Below are 15,410 nucleotides of genomic sequence, written 5' to 3'. Positions count from 1 at the left end.
TATGTATACATATATAATTATAATAATATTACTGTACAAAACATAGTTATCCTTACTCCCTATTGGTCATTTATTTTCAGGGCATTAACTCTTCAAATCCTTTTAATATATCTTCTAGCATATAATCAATATCAGTCAAAAATACAACTTTTACATTTGAAACCCAAAGTAAATTCAAAAAGATTTTCCTTAAGAAAAAGTCATAGGAAGTTGAAACGAAACATTGAGTGAGAGAGAGAGAGAGAGAGAGAGAGAGAGGATGTTTTTGGCCATCAAAAACCCCATAATAAACTTGTTTAGTCCAAAACAACAATGAATTATTACGATTTACTGACGAAACCTTCTCAGGCAGAAAAGGTCTTTGATTTGCCCAAATAGATGACGCGATCAAAGGTCACTTTTCGTCTGTGATCTCATCTGATGTATGTCTTCGTCCATCAGCGTGATTTTGATGTCAAGCCCTTGTTTGAAGACTGCTAGTTGATGTCAACAAAGGCTATTTCTGATGCTGACTTCGATTCTGATTCTTTCTACCAGGATGACTATGATGATGCCATAAGCTAACATCTCTAAATGAACACCCTATTGACTTTACTGACGTCACCCTGCCTTCAAAACCAAACCTCACGTCACAATCACAATATGGGACGAAGCTAGACATCATATATGACGTCATAGTCGTGGTATGACATCAGAAGAGGAGACGCCTCTATGACAGATCAAAGGCATTTCTTGCCACATCAAAGCAGATCTGAACTTAAAATAATATCCATTAAAAATTCAGCCATGGAACCGGCTCCCTTTGTAAGACAAACAAGGTTATTTTCTTCATCAAAACAATGGGGTTAGTGGTACTGTATTTGAACGCCTAGTTGAGGCAAATTATTTATCGGGATGATGACAATAAAATCAAACTTTTGGGATCTAAAATGAACCAGGTGATAATTCAGTTGGTCTTGTTAAAACAATGAGGCTATTTTCTTGGTAAAAAACAACAGGACACTGAAAATGACTAAGGTAGCCTACACTGAAAAGACAATATTTCATCTTTTTAAATCACTGGAAACTCGTTTTCACAATTTCAGACTCCAAAAATCTGTAAACGTATCAGAAAGAAAATGAGTTATGGTAAGCATTAATTCATTCATGAAAAACGTTTACAAGATTTTCTTTATTTATTATATTAAGACAATTGGATAATTTTGATGAAAAAAGATAACTGTTTCAATAGATCACTGGACATTCTGCAGTGAGTTTTTCCTAATAAAAAAATTGAAATGATTTTCAACTCTTGGGGGGATTTCAAAGCTATCCTAAAGGCATAGGTTATAACATTAAATTATGATACAGCTTTAAAATGTCTCCATCCATTCTCCGTATAGCACTATCTGAAATAATACATGTAAAACTGAATGGATAGAGTTTATCCGCAATTCTGAAGAACATTTTCCCTGCTTATGTGAGATAACATTATCAAATTGAGCAAAAAATAAAAAAATATCATGTTAATTCTCCTACATTATATATATATCTATATATATATATATATATATTATATATATAATATTATATATATATATATATATATATATATATATATATATATATATATATATATATATATATATATATCATATATATATATACATATATGTATATATATATATATATATATATATATATATATATATATATATATATATATATAGATATATAATTATAATAATTATATATAGTTATAGGATATATATATATCCTATATATATTATCTATATTATATTATATATATATATTATAGATAATACAATATATATATATATATATATATATATATATATATATATACCATATTATAACACCCTTTCGTATTTCCATCTTAAACAACAAACATATATCATTTTTATACCTATTTTTGTTTAATTTTTTTTTACGAAGCTGAACATTTTTTTAAATAACAACAAAATACACATCATATCCACACCAGCCATATTCCACCAATTCCTCTCAATAACAAATCGCATTTCCTATATCTACCGAGTCTCTCTGCAAAAATAGAACTACAAATATCAGTAATTCAGTAGAATTTCATTCCTACACAGAAAGGAATAATGGATACATCTAACACGTTCTATTTACACGTAGAGTCAACATTAGACATTAATCATTTGTTTTTAGGGATTTGTCTCTTTGAATAAAATCTGAAAGCGAAGAGTAGTCATGATGGTTCGTTTGTTTTCAGGGATTTGTCTCTTTGAATAAATTCTGCAAACATCTATATACAGACATAAAATTATGCAATATTACTCTCATTATTAAGACATAATAACTGATAATTAGAGGTTACAGAACACTTCGAGTATTTCATTTACAGTTAATAAGTCGCAATTTAAAATTATTTTGTATTATGCATGTGTTTATCAGGTTTCTGGTATACCACGAAAGATGTATAGCTACACGAAGAATGACACTGACTGAACAACTATCTTAAGGGACCATCTATGACAAAGATTTCAGTTCTGTGAGAAGGGCATTGCAACGTTGATTTCATGACCTTAGGTCAATCCAGTTATTATAAAAGTATTTGTCAACGATAATTAGTTTTAACAAAAGTTCACTGGTTGGGATTACATACATTTTGGCTCAGAGTGATCTCAGTGCAGTCAGAAAGTCGTAAATGATTCATATTCTGTGACATTATATTATATATTTATGCTCAAAATGACCTCAGTACAGTCAGAGAAGTTTGTAAATTTGTTGATAGGTCACGTCTGGTCACACAAATGATCAACCAAAATTAGGCGTGTTTATATATTATATAATATATATATAATGTAGTTATACCTTATTCCCTCATAGATAACTATATAAGTATAATATAGTATATATATCTACACATATATTATATATATTCATAGTTTTACATCATCACACAAAAAATGAATAGTAAAAGTGACATTTCGTTTATGCTCATTATTATGTAAACATGAAGAGGTGTACTATTTAGCAATTATAGGGAAAAATAACATTTAAACCTTTGATCTAGTTCAGTATATATAGTATATACAATATATAAACATATATAAATATATATATATATATATCTGTATATATATAGTAATCGAAAATTTCACACAAAAAGTTAAAATATTTTTAAAATACTCTGACCCTATAACGAACTCTCCCATGTAACAGATAAGAATAACCAGTTAAGTTTACACCAAATAGCAAAGTTTCCCTTCAAAAGTAAACAACGGATATTCATGGACATTCTCTACGTCAAAACAAAGGTGTTTATTCACAAACAAAGTATTCATTTATCCGGTTTGTTTTTGCCCACAAGGGGTCAGCAAATTGTTTGTTCCCCACCTCAGCCAGGCTTTGGAAGGCCCCAGTGTCTCTCTTCAGGTCAGCTGATCCGTACAAACCTTTGAAAATCGTCTCATTTCATTTGGGATCAGAACCATTTCCTAATATCATTTCCCATCAGTCTTGTTTCATCCAGCCTTCAATGGAGCCAGTCTGGGCCATTCGATAAAGGGTTTATATTCACCTTACTTCATTTTTCTCCGTTTCTGGATTCCTTCGGTTTCGCTCTATTACCCATAATGCACTTTCTTGAAGATATTAAAGAATTTCTCCTTTATTCTTACAGTTTATATATGTCACTCGAGAACAGAAGAGAATAAATATCATTTTCTTTAATAATTTAAAATTTCTCAGCAAATTTGCTATCTCCCTTAATTTCTTATCAAATCCAAATCATTTCCTCGTAATAAGATCATCTGGTTGCCCCTCCCGTCGGCACTGACGTGAAATAAATTCTTTATATGTTTGTACAAATATAAACGAATAAAAATGAAATACCTGATAACGTATGAAAGAATATATTGCTTAACATCTATGGCACTATAGAATATTTTCAGTAATATAGAAGAATATTACTTAATACCTCTAAAAATAATATTTATTCTTGTTTTTCTTGAAGAGTTATTCTTGTAATAATTTATTTTTTAATAGGGAGTTTCTAGTTAAAAGTATGACTTGTGGCGCAATTTTTCAAATAATAATAACTTTCTATTTAACAAAAAAAAAAAAAAAAATCCATTATTTTCTTCATTTCCTGAGAGTCACTTTTGAATGTAAATCATAAGTCGAGTGAGTATTTTTTTTTCCTCTGTCATTTATGTCCTTCCATCTTATCACTGAGTGAGTTTTTAAAAGCCTTTCCAAAGATTCCTCTGTGACTCGTTTTTCCTAAACAATCACTAATTCATAGTTTCACTTTTCGTGGGATTTTTCCCAACTTTATCATCTATTTTCCATATCTCCTTTTCATCTGCATTACGTTTCATCATTATTAATAAAATATTCACGTATATAATTAGTCGACACACTAAGCTTTTCCACTAAGTACATAGACGCCATTATTTTAATTTTATTTCCGTGTTGATTTTTTTTAAAGAAATGTCAAATTCATATCGCTTAAATCAACATTGTTGTCTTTATTATTATATTATTGCTCTCTTGCTTATTATTGTCTTTATTGCTTTAATGTTATTTAGTGTACTATGTCTTTCATTGCTATAAATAGTCAAGTTTACGAACAGTTGTCTTATAGGTTTTATTTTTCATAGTCCTGAGCCATATTCATTTATTCATTAAATCTATATTATTATTTTAATTTAGTTCCTACCGACTAGGAATACTATTCGTCCCGAGCTTTTGGCCAGCATTGCTGCAGATGCTGTTTTACAGCAGCTGTTGACAAATGCTGTTTTACAGCAGTTGTTGACAAATGCTGTTTTTATAGCAGGTGTTTACAAATGCTGTTTCACAGCAGTTGTTGACAAATGAGTTGTAAAACAGCGGTTGACAAATGCTGTTTTTATAGCAGGTGTTTACAAATGCTGTTTCACAGCAGCTGTTGACAAATGCTGTTTTACAGCAGTTGTTGACAAATGCTGTTTTTATAGCAGGTGTTTTCAAATGCTGTTTCACAGCAGTTGTTGACAAATGCTGTTCACAGCAGTTGTTGACAAATGCAGTTTTAAAACAGCTGTTGGCAAATGATATTTTTATAGCAGGTGTTTACAAATGCTGTCTCACAGCAGTTGTTGACAAATGCTGTTTGACCGCAATTACTGACAAAAGCTATTTCACAGCAGCTGTCGACAATTGCGGTTTCACAGCAGCTGTCGACGACAAATGCTGTTCTACAGCAGCTGCATGTCGCCGCAACTCTTCCACTCCATCTGGAGGTTCCGCTGCTGCTGCCTCATCCTGGCCTGTTGCGATTTAGGCTGCCTGCGGAAGGTGGCCATGGTCTGGATGTGGGGGGGAGGGACCCCTCCGTAGTAGTAGTCCGGGATCTCGTTCTTGAGGTAGCTCTCCTTCAGGAGGTTGTCGCTCTTGGCCAGGTAGTGGTGCGCCATCAGGTAACCGTCTAAGGGCGGCAGGTAGTTCTCGCTCAGCAGGTACGACGACTTCGCCAGGTAGTGGCTGCTGTTGTTGTCTCTCCTGAAGTACTGAGGAGGAAGAACCTCCTGCTGCTGATGCTGCTGATGCTGCTGAAGCTGATGCTGCATCTGCTGGTGGTGGTACAGCAGCTGCTGCTGCTGTTCCTGCTGTTCCTGCTGCTGCAGGTGCAGATGCTCCCTCAGGAGGTAGTCAGCGTTGAGCGGGATCGACGTCCGGGACTTGAACGACGAAGGGCGGGAGGTCGGTCTGGAAGGCGGCCTGGAAGAGGGGGCTCTGGAAGGCGGCCTGGAATAGGCCATCCTGACGCAGGAGGACGCTGCTGAGGGGATTCTCACGGAGGAGGCCGGGGAGGAGCCGCCCCCGTCCATGGAGTCGGTCCTTGCCAGGGGCGCCTTGCAGTCGGAGATGGAGATCTGGTCGCTCATCATGTAAATGTCGTTATCCAATGACATTGTACTCCGGTGGAGCTGCAGAAGAAGAAGAAAAAGAAGGTGAAGAGGTCACGTGACTGCCTGCTGGAATGACTGACAGTCCTAAAAGGAGTCCTGTTCGTCAATAATTACTTGCTTATTTATAATTTTTTTCAAATTTATTTATTTTATAATTCGTTTGTTAATTTATCAAAAGGGGATCTGCTGGAAAACAGAACTACACAAAGTCTTTTATAATTATACTTATTTATATATAAATATATATATATATATATATATATATATATATATATATTATATATATATATATATATAATCTATATTATACATATATTCACTATATCAATAATTTACTTAGGTTTCTTATTAAATCATTTTCTAATTAACTGGCGATTTTATTTATTTATTTATTTATTTATTGTTTATATTTCATCATTTTCCTCATAAATATATTTTTGGGTTAATGAACCTTTGAAACTGCTACATCTGGAACACAGGATGTTCTCCTTCCTCCAGTGTTTCCAAAACAGTCTCAAGAAAAAGATCTCTCATTACTTACGAGTTTATTGTAAAGTAATCTAACTTTTTACAATAAACACACAATATCAATATCATACACATAAGAAGATTTTTTTCATTTGCTTTCACCATTCACTGAAACATTAAGGTAAATGTCCAGACTAAAATGTATGAATTTTCAAGCACAATAATCTGCAGAGGCATACGAGAGTTTATATTCACTCAAGCATAAGTAAAAGAATTCTAAAGGGAAGTACGAAGGCTATTTAGTCACGTTTATGTAAACACAACGAAGAAACGGGAAGGTTCTGAGGCTATTTGTTCATTGTTGTAAATAAACAGAAGCTTTAAACGCACTTATAAAAATAATGCATAGAGAGATACGATAATTTTCTAAAGGAAGTACGATGGCTATTAACACATCGAATGTAAACAGGGATTTTTATCAGATGCGAGAAAATCATGCCACGAGTATTGAACAAATACTTCCACTTCTGAAACTAATACGTAATTAAGCAAATACAATTATTTTTTATTTCAAGACAGGATATATTTATTGCATGCAGACAAATCCTCAGAAACAGTTTTGAAACTTGAAAATAGTTTATAACTGGCTGAATATGAACCATAGCAAAGCTATATTTATTTATGAACAACATCTAAAAAAAAAAAATGTTTCAAGTTACCTTTAAAAACAACGAAATCTCCATTTGAAGTTTTTTTTAGTTTTTAGTGACAAAAAGACCTATTGTTTCAAACATCTAATGAAGTAAGCCATTGCCTCAATATGAGTTTCTTTTATGGGGGTGGGTGGTGTACAAGCAAAAAACATACCAGGTAAAACTACTAGGACCAATATCACTTTCCACTAAAGAGACTAGTTTCCCTCTGTTCATACACTAAAGTTTTTCCATCCACAAGCAAAAACAAATCCTTAGAAAATACCATTAAATGAGATAAAACTAACCAAACATTAGCACTAAAAAAAAAAACCTCACTCCTGCTGTCCACTTTATAAAAAAAAATCTGATAAAACCAAACACATCCATGTTTGAAGCTTTGCTATAAATTATAACCCAAGAAAGAACATACTAGGTTATAAAAAAAAAAAAGAATTCTAAGGGTATAATCAAATCATGAAAACAAATTTCGGTCTTCTAAAAAATTCATAAACAGCATCCACGGCCCATCACAAACAGAATTTTCAATAAAAGGCTCTTCATTCCCTCTGTCAAATAATTCATGCCCTGGGGCATCAGACATGCGACCCTATTGATGGGATGAAATGCCAAAAAGAAATTTGTTAAAAACTGCTTTTCGTGAACCTCGAATGTCAGGTGAGATGCTTTTGGAAATTTAAAATTTAAAATTTTAAATTGGAAAGCTTGTGAGGATAATTTTTATATTTGGTCAATACTGCGTTTCTTTATTATTATTATTATTATTATTATTATTATTATTTTTTTTTTTAATTATTATTATTTATTATTATTATTATTTTATTATTATCATTATTATTTATTATTAGTTTTATTAGGAATTGCTTAGTTGCAAAAAAATTGAAATAATATATGAATTAAAATTTTGTTAAAGAGTAAAGACAAATGTATAATTTATACAAATAATAATAATAATAATAATAATAATAATAATAATAATAATAATAATAATAATAATAATAATAATAATAATAATAATAATAATAATAATAATAATAATAATAATAATAATAATAATAATAATAATAATAAAAACTACTATTTTTATTGTTACAGAATATCTAAGAACGTAATAAGTTGTCAGTAGCAATGGAATTATCTATCAAAAATACACCTAAAGAAATAAAAGACTGCAAATAAAAGAACCAAAATATTCAAAATATTATCTCGTAAAAAATTAGCTATTTGTTTTCTAAACAATTTCCTATCAGGGGAATTAATGTGTCTATTAAAGGATAATTTAAAGGAATAGAGCAGAACTAAATAAAGATGAATAAGCAAATGAAAAAGAGTGAATATAAAATGAATAAGAGACAAATTAGAGGTAGATAATAATTAGAAAGTATGGATGAGTGAAAGTACTGAAAATAGTAAACAAAAGCAAAAGGATTTGAATGAATATATAAATAAATAAAAGAATGGTTTGGCTTTCTGTAAAGAAAGCAGATGGATATGAAAGAAAGAGAAGAGAAAGTATCCGAGTAACTTTCACTCAGAGAACACAGGTCAAGCTAAAATATACAAGAACCTAAAGAAAGAAAATAGAAGAATAAGACTTTCACTAAAAAGAATAGAGAAAGTAGAGAAGGAAAAACAGCAAGGGATAAGAGTAAGGGAAAGCTAGAACATTAAGCAACTTTCACTAGAGAAAGGGGAAAACAAAAGGAAAACGAAAATCATGAAAAAGACTGGGATTAAAACTTTCAATATAGAAAGCAGAGTAATTAGAGAAAGTTAAGAAGGAAAAAAGGAGTAAGGAACGAGAGTAAAAGAAGAAAGTAAGAGAAAGTAAAAGAAACAAATCAGCAGAAAAATTTTACCTTAAAACAAAATCAGAAAACGACACTAAGAATAAAACTTTCCCTATAGAAAACAGAGTAAGAAGAGAAAGTAAAGAATGAAAAATGAAAGTAAGAGGAAGTAAGAGAAAGTAAAGAAACGAAAAAATTAGCAGAGCATCTTTTCTCAAAACAAATCAAAAAAGAAAAAGAGTGAGATGGGAAAGTAACGAAGAAGGAAAAACAATAGTAAGAGAAAGTAAAGAATGCAAAAAATCTGCAAAACTTTTTTTCTCATTACAAAATCAGAAAAGACACTATGAACAAAATTTTCACTCTAGAAACCAGGAGGTAAGAAGGAAAATAGAAAGTAAAAGAAAGTAAGAGAAAGTAAAGAAAGCAAAAAATCAGCAGAATTTTTTCTTCAAAGCTAAATCAGAAAAAGACATTAGGAATAAAACTTTCACTCTAGAAACCAGGAGGTAAGAAGGAAAATAGAAAGTAAAAGAAAGTAAGAGAAAGTAAAGAAAGCAAAAAATCAGCAGAATTTTTTCTTCAAAGCTAAATCAGAAAAAGACATTAGGAATAAAACTTTCACTCTAGAAACCAGGAGGTAAAGAAGGAAAATAGAAAGTAAAAGAAAGTAGGAGAAAGTAAAGAAAGCAAAAAAACTCCGCAAAGGTTTTTCCGCAAAACAAAATCAGAAACAGACACAAAGAACAAAACTTTCACTCTAGAAACCAGAAATTCAAGAAGGTAAAAAGAAAGTAAAAGAAAGTAAGAGAAAGTAAAAGAAAGGAAAAAAACTCAGCACAACTTACTTTTGTTTTTTCAAGACAATTAAACATCTCCATTTAATTCTGAAATTACTGGAATTTTTGTATTCCTCTGTTTCAGTAGGGGAATCTGTAACTTACATTGTTGAGAAGCTTTCCTGGACTTTCGTAAAGAGAAAGTGGCGACCCATTCCCGTTCCTAATCACGTCGTCTGAGGGGGGGAGAAAGTTATAATAATAATAATAATAATAATAATAATAATAATAATAATAATAATAATAATAATATAATTAATAATAATGGGGAAATAATGACGAAAGGAAATGGATGAAAATAATAATAATAATAATAATAATAATAATAATAATAATAATAATAATAATAATAATAATAATAATAATAATAATTATAATAATAATAATGAGTAGAGGAAGAAGAGCTTTTCCCAAATAAGAAAAAATAAACAACAAAAATTAAAATAATAACAAGTATGAACTAATAATGACAATAATCTTAATCATAAAAGTAAGAAAATCATAACTTAGAAACTAGGGACAATCCCTGAATACCAAAGAGGGAATAACACACACAGTTTCCCCTCATGAGCACCACCACTCCCCGTTTTCTATAATTAAATTTCATTAAGAGAAATTTAGACGAAAGTATTATAGGTTTAAGGGAATTATTTTATTGGTATGAGAAATGAAATTATTATCATCTTTAATTAAAATGCAAATCAATTCCTTCTTCTTGAGTTTATGAACTTTTGGCTAATGTGTTATTATGTGAAAGTAATTTATTTTTTATTGGTCAAAAAAATAATATCTTTCCTTTATATTTTATGAAATAAGTGTCTTAGAGAGGGAGGAGTAATCACGATATTAAAATGACTGTATATATAATTAAAAACTAATGAATTATTAGGAATTATTCAATAAATTAAGAAAGGTATAGCAGTTGATCATTATCATATTTATATATTTATAAAGAATTGCCAGACGAGACCATACGTCCGACCCCTGGACTTTCATAAATGGAAGAAATATTAGGAGAAATTTAAGTTAAAGGAGGTGGACAGCAAAAGTTACGGGTCAAAGGATTACTGTCAAAAGCTTGTAGCACAAGCTACAGTGAGTCCATCCATAGAACGTGTTGGGGGAACAGATACTGGCTTTGAAGGACAATGCAAAAGCTATAGCGATAAAAGCAAAAACATGCAGAGTGGACTAAGATAGTTCTCAAGCAATGATAAGTATCCATGAGTAAACTGATAAACTTGCGGTGTAAAATAATATTGAATCATAGTTAAAACAATGGAAATGAGCTCCCCATTTTACCTTTGTTTAGACAAACAATCGTAGGCAAGTCCTGCCCGTCCTGCAGATCTTTGAGAGAAGAGGAATATCCACCCAGTTTCAGCTGGGCGTTCCTCCTCCACCGTCCCTTCTTGGCTACGAAGACGCCCACGCCCACGCAGGTCGCCACGCCCAGCAGGACGCCCACCAGGACCAACACCATGGGCGTGAAGGATACCTCCTCCTCCTCTTCCGGGGACGAGATGACTTTATCTGCCGAGGCTTCAGGTGCTGTGTAAGCCACTGTGACTGGGGGGCTCGAACCTCGACTATTGGCAGCTGTGATTGTCAGGAGGTAAGGTACTCCTAGCTTTAGCCTGATAATGAGAGAGTGGCAGCCTTAGAGTGGTTGTTTGTGAAGTGTCATGTCTACCAAGACTCAGTAACACATGCCAAATCAGTGGCTACCTCAGGTCATGTCTGCTTGGGCAACCATTTGTAGATGACTTAAAGACATTCGTGTCCGTTTGCTGTTTGAGACTTCACAGCTAACCAAACAATGCTGGACTAAGAAAGACGCCTCCTTTGCAAACAAAGGTCCTAGACAACAAACCCCAAATTCTTATTCCTTAGAAGTCATAAAAATTGCACTAATACTTAACGTTATCGCCACAGTCCTTTAGCAAAAAAGCAGATAAATCTAAATTTGTAAAATATTCTTTCAGCATTTTTGGGTACGTTTATATGAATGAATATTGTATTCAGTGGAACATCCATTAATCTCACTGCAAAACCGACAAAGTGAAGCCTGCACGTTTGACATTTGGGAGCAGATCTCTGACCGGAAGGAGAACAGTAAGACTTGGGTTTAATTCAATTTGAAATTGGCCAAAAGTCAACTTGGTTTCCTGGTTAATGTAATTTAACACCTAGTGATTTAGCCTTCAAACTATTGTTGATTCCGTCAATGAAAATAACAGAATTGTAATGTTTCCTGTAGAACGGAGCAAATCTGTAATCTAATTTAAAATTTAATTCTAATCTTGATTTTATACTGATTATTCATAAAATCAGTAAATGAAAAATATTAATTGTCTTTTATCTCCTTGAAAATAGCTGATGTTACACAAATAGCAAGTTACAAAAATAACTTATTTCTTAATGTTAATATGAATCTTTATGCCAGGTTAAAGTTTTTTACCTTGCTCACAATAAATAATCATTTAGTTCCTTATACTAACCAAAGTTACACAGGGAAATCAATTTAACTTTGTTTTTTTTTTTCAAACAGGAATTCACCCATTGATGAAGTTACCTTCAAGATGCTATGCCCAGACCATGATTTTTAGAATTCCAAAATAGAAATCCAAACTACTAAAAAAATTCTGAAATTTCGAAATTCCCACCAAAACATTAAAGGAAATCCCACTGAACTTCTTCAGCCTATTTTCTGTGGATTGTCACCTCACCTCCAATATGACAAGCTGGAATTAGGACCCTAGATTTCAAAAAAAAAAAAAAAAAAAAAAAAAAAAAAAAACAACTCCGAAACTCACCCGGTGATGACGAAGGTAGGCTGTGTAGCCAGACTGAACTTCTCCAGCACTTCTTCAGTAGCCTGTTGCCTCACTTCCAGGGTGAAGGATTGGTTCAGGCCCCCGCCCCAGCCCTCGGTGCAGACGACGACGACGTGGTTGAAGGGCATGCTGGCGTTCCTCTCCGCGAGGCAGTCCGTGACGGCTTCAGGTTTGGCTGGTGAACCAAGAAGGAAAAACCAGTTAGACTTATGTCCTATTGAAACTCAGGGAAGTGAGGACCTGAATGCATTCTACAATTCACTTCTTGTATCTCCAAAGGGTCCTACCTGCAGGAATCACCCGGAAGACGCAGGGCGTCCTCTGGGTACCCACTTCATTAGAGCCCCAGCAGAGGAGGTCCCCGAAATCCATGGCTGTCTGAGGGGTGTACCTCAAGGTGCTAACACTGCCGGTTCGCGTGGAGTGGCCTAGGGCTATATCGACTAGGTCTGACGTGGTGTTCACTGCCCATCTGAAGTAGAGTAGGGTAGGTTAGGTTAGGTTAAGTTAGGATTTGTGGGCCGAAATACTAATTTCTCTCTTTCTTAAGCAACAACACATACAAAAACACACACGCCAGAAGGGCAAAGCCTTCTGGTTTCCCTACAACTCGTTTTTGTGGTGAGGTTCTTAGGCCATATCCATTTTTTTTTACCAAACAGATGCTGGTACCCAAAAGCAGCTGAGTGAAATATGAGAAACAGTATGGGCACAAATTCGATCCTATCAAATGCCAACTAACTACTGTACACCACAATATAAATGTATATATATATATATATATATATATATTATATATATATATATATATATATATATATGGCTACCTGACGACGAGGGCAGTAGGTTCTTGAAAGTTCGTAACTTTATTTGAATAAAAATCTCCATGAGATACCATTCTGTTTAAATGAGGTCCACTTCTTATTATATATATATATATATATATATATATATATATATATATATATATATATATATATATATGTGTGTGTGTGTGTGTGTGTATACATATATATATATATATATATATATATATATATATATATATATATATATATATATTATATCACAGTTTACGTGAAAAACGTACCAATGGTTCTTGCAATCCAAAGTTTACTGCAAGAAAAGTTTATAGCTCTAACATGACAGCCCGGGAGGAAGTTTATTTGCAACGAGCAAATTCGTTCTGGTGCCAATAAACATCAGGTTTATTCCAAAAGATTTATTCGGGGGGTTAAAATGAAGTTTACTCTGAGACGTCTTCGCAAATATGAACTGAATGTATTTTTCAGGAATCTGTCAAATTTTTCTTGAAAAATGTATTTTAAAATGAATCATAAATTTATCAAAATATAAGTTTATCAAAATACAAGTTTATCCAAATATAATACGAATTCATTCGGGTATTGGTACAAAATTTACTCGAAATTCAAAAATATTTTTCAAGTAGTTTTTCCTTTATGATAATACATTGAAATTCATTCCATAAACATTTCATAAATTCATATTTTACAACTGACCTATTTAGATATAATCTGAAATGTATGTCTATGAAAGATAGAAATGAAAATTTTTCATTAACATATCGAGTCGATTTCATAAAACCTTTGCAGCTTTTTTAATTTGTGCTACAGTCTTCACAATGTGGTTCCTGATATACGTATTTGAATATATTTCATTGTTTTAATAAAATACTTATCAAACTGTATTTACGATACTTGTTCAGAGTTTTGTTGCAGTGTTCGTATCATTCTAATTTACTGTACTGTTTTTCATTCGAAAATTTACATTTAAGACAAACAAAGATTATTTCAAGATAATAAAAGAATTAATAATAATAATAAAAACAAAAGCAATAATAATAATAATATATAATAATAATAATAATGTAATAATAATAATAATATATATAATAATAAACTTTAACTAACTCTTATTATTATTATAATGATATAATAATAATAATAATAATAATAATAACTTTATTACTATTATTATTATTATTATTATTATTATTATTATTATTATTATTATTATCATTACTCATGCAGATGTGATGTATGACAGAACCAAAACGAATAGCTATCTTACTTCAGTCAAAATCCTTTACACCTACGAACGTACAAAATTACAAGAATATATCTCAGTTTCCATAGCAAACATTCCTAGAGATATATCCAATCCTCTAATACACTCACACACACACACACTCAACACCCATAGTAGTGCCTCCAACACACGACAAATGAATGATACACTGGATGAGGAAACCTGTGGAGATGCTGTGTATGTGTGTGTGTGTGTGTGTGTTCTGACAGGGGACCACGAGTTCCTCGGACGCATCAGAACGACATATCACACAGGGCTTATTGAAATCAAGGAGAGAGAGAGAGAGAGAGAGAGAGAGAGAGAGAGAGAGAGAGAGGCTAGGACTGTCAGTCCAACCTTTCACTAACAGGTATGGGTAGGTCCCCTAGGGAGCTATCAGGCCGTCGAATCTGAGAGAGATTCCTGTCCTGTCTTGGATCGTGGTTGTTGCTGATCGCGTTTGGTTGTGACATTGTGCTATGTCGAGTCTTGTAGTGTGTGTGTGTGTGTATGTGTTTATACTCTCCTACAGACAGACAGACAGACAGACAGAGACAGAGAGTGCTTTATTGTCTTAAAGTGTACTATGTGTATATGTTTATACTATCCTATAGAATGATGAGAGAGAGAGAGAGAGAGAGAGAGAGCTGTATTGAGTCTTGCAGTATATGCGTATCTGTTTATACTCTCCTACTGAGAGAGAGAGAGAGAGAGAGAGAGAGAGACAGACAGACAGACAGACAGACAG

The 15,410-nt window shown here is 32.5% G+C and overlaps 1 protein-coding gene across 1 annotated transcript in view; it reads right to left on the bottom strand.

The window, feature by feature from the left end:
* Positions 1-3,154: 3,154 nt before the first annotated feature.
* LOC135205028 (uncharacterized) overlaps positions 3,155-15,410 on the bottom strand; it is a 141,003-nt gene continuing 128,747 nt past the window's right edge. Inside the window, exons 11-15 of the mRNA XM_064235287.1 lie at positions 12,862-13,046; positions 12,554-12,749; positions 11,040-11,374; positions 9,843-9,913; positions 3,155-5,945 (exon numbers count right to left, since the gene is read on the bottom strand). Coding sequence (XP_064091357.1) covers positions 5,214-5,945; positions 9,843-9,913; positions 11,040-11,374; positions 12,554-12,749; positions 12,862-13,046 — 1,519 coding nt within the window. The 3' untranslated portion in view covers positions 3,155-5,213. The remainder of the gene's footprint in view (positions 5,946-9,842; positions 9,914-11,039; positions 11,375-12,553; positions 12,750-12,861; positions 13,047-15,410) is intronic.

Source organism: Macrobrachium nipponense, chromosome 48, assembly GCF_015104395.2.
Source record: "Macrobrachium nipponense isolate FS-2020 chromosome 48, ASM1510439v2, whole genome shotgun sequence".
Lineage (NCBI taxonomy): Eukaryota > Metazoa > Arthropoda > Malacostraca > Decapoda > Palaemonidae > Macrobrachium > Macrobrachium nipponense.
This window is presented reverse-complemented; position numbering and strand designations above follow the sequence as displayed.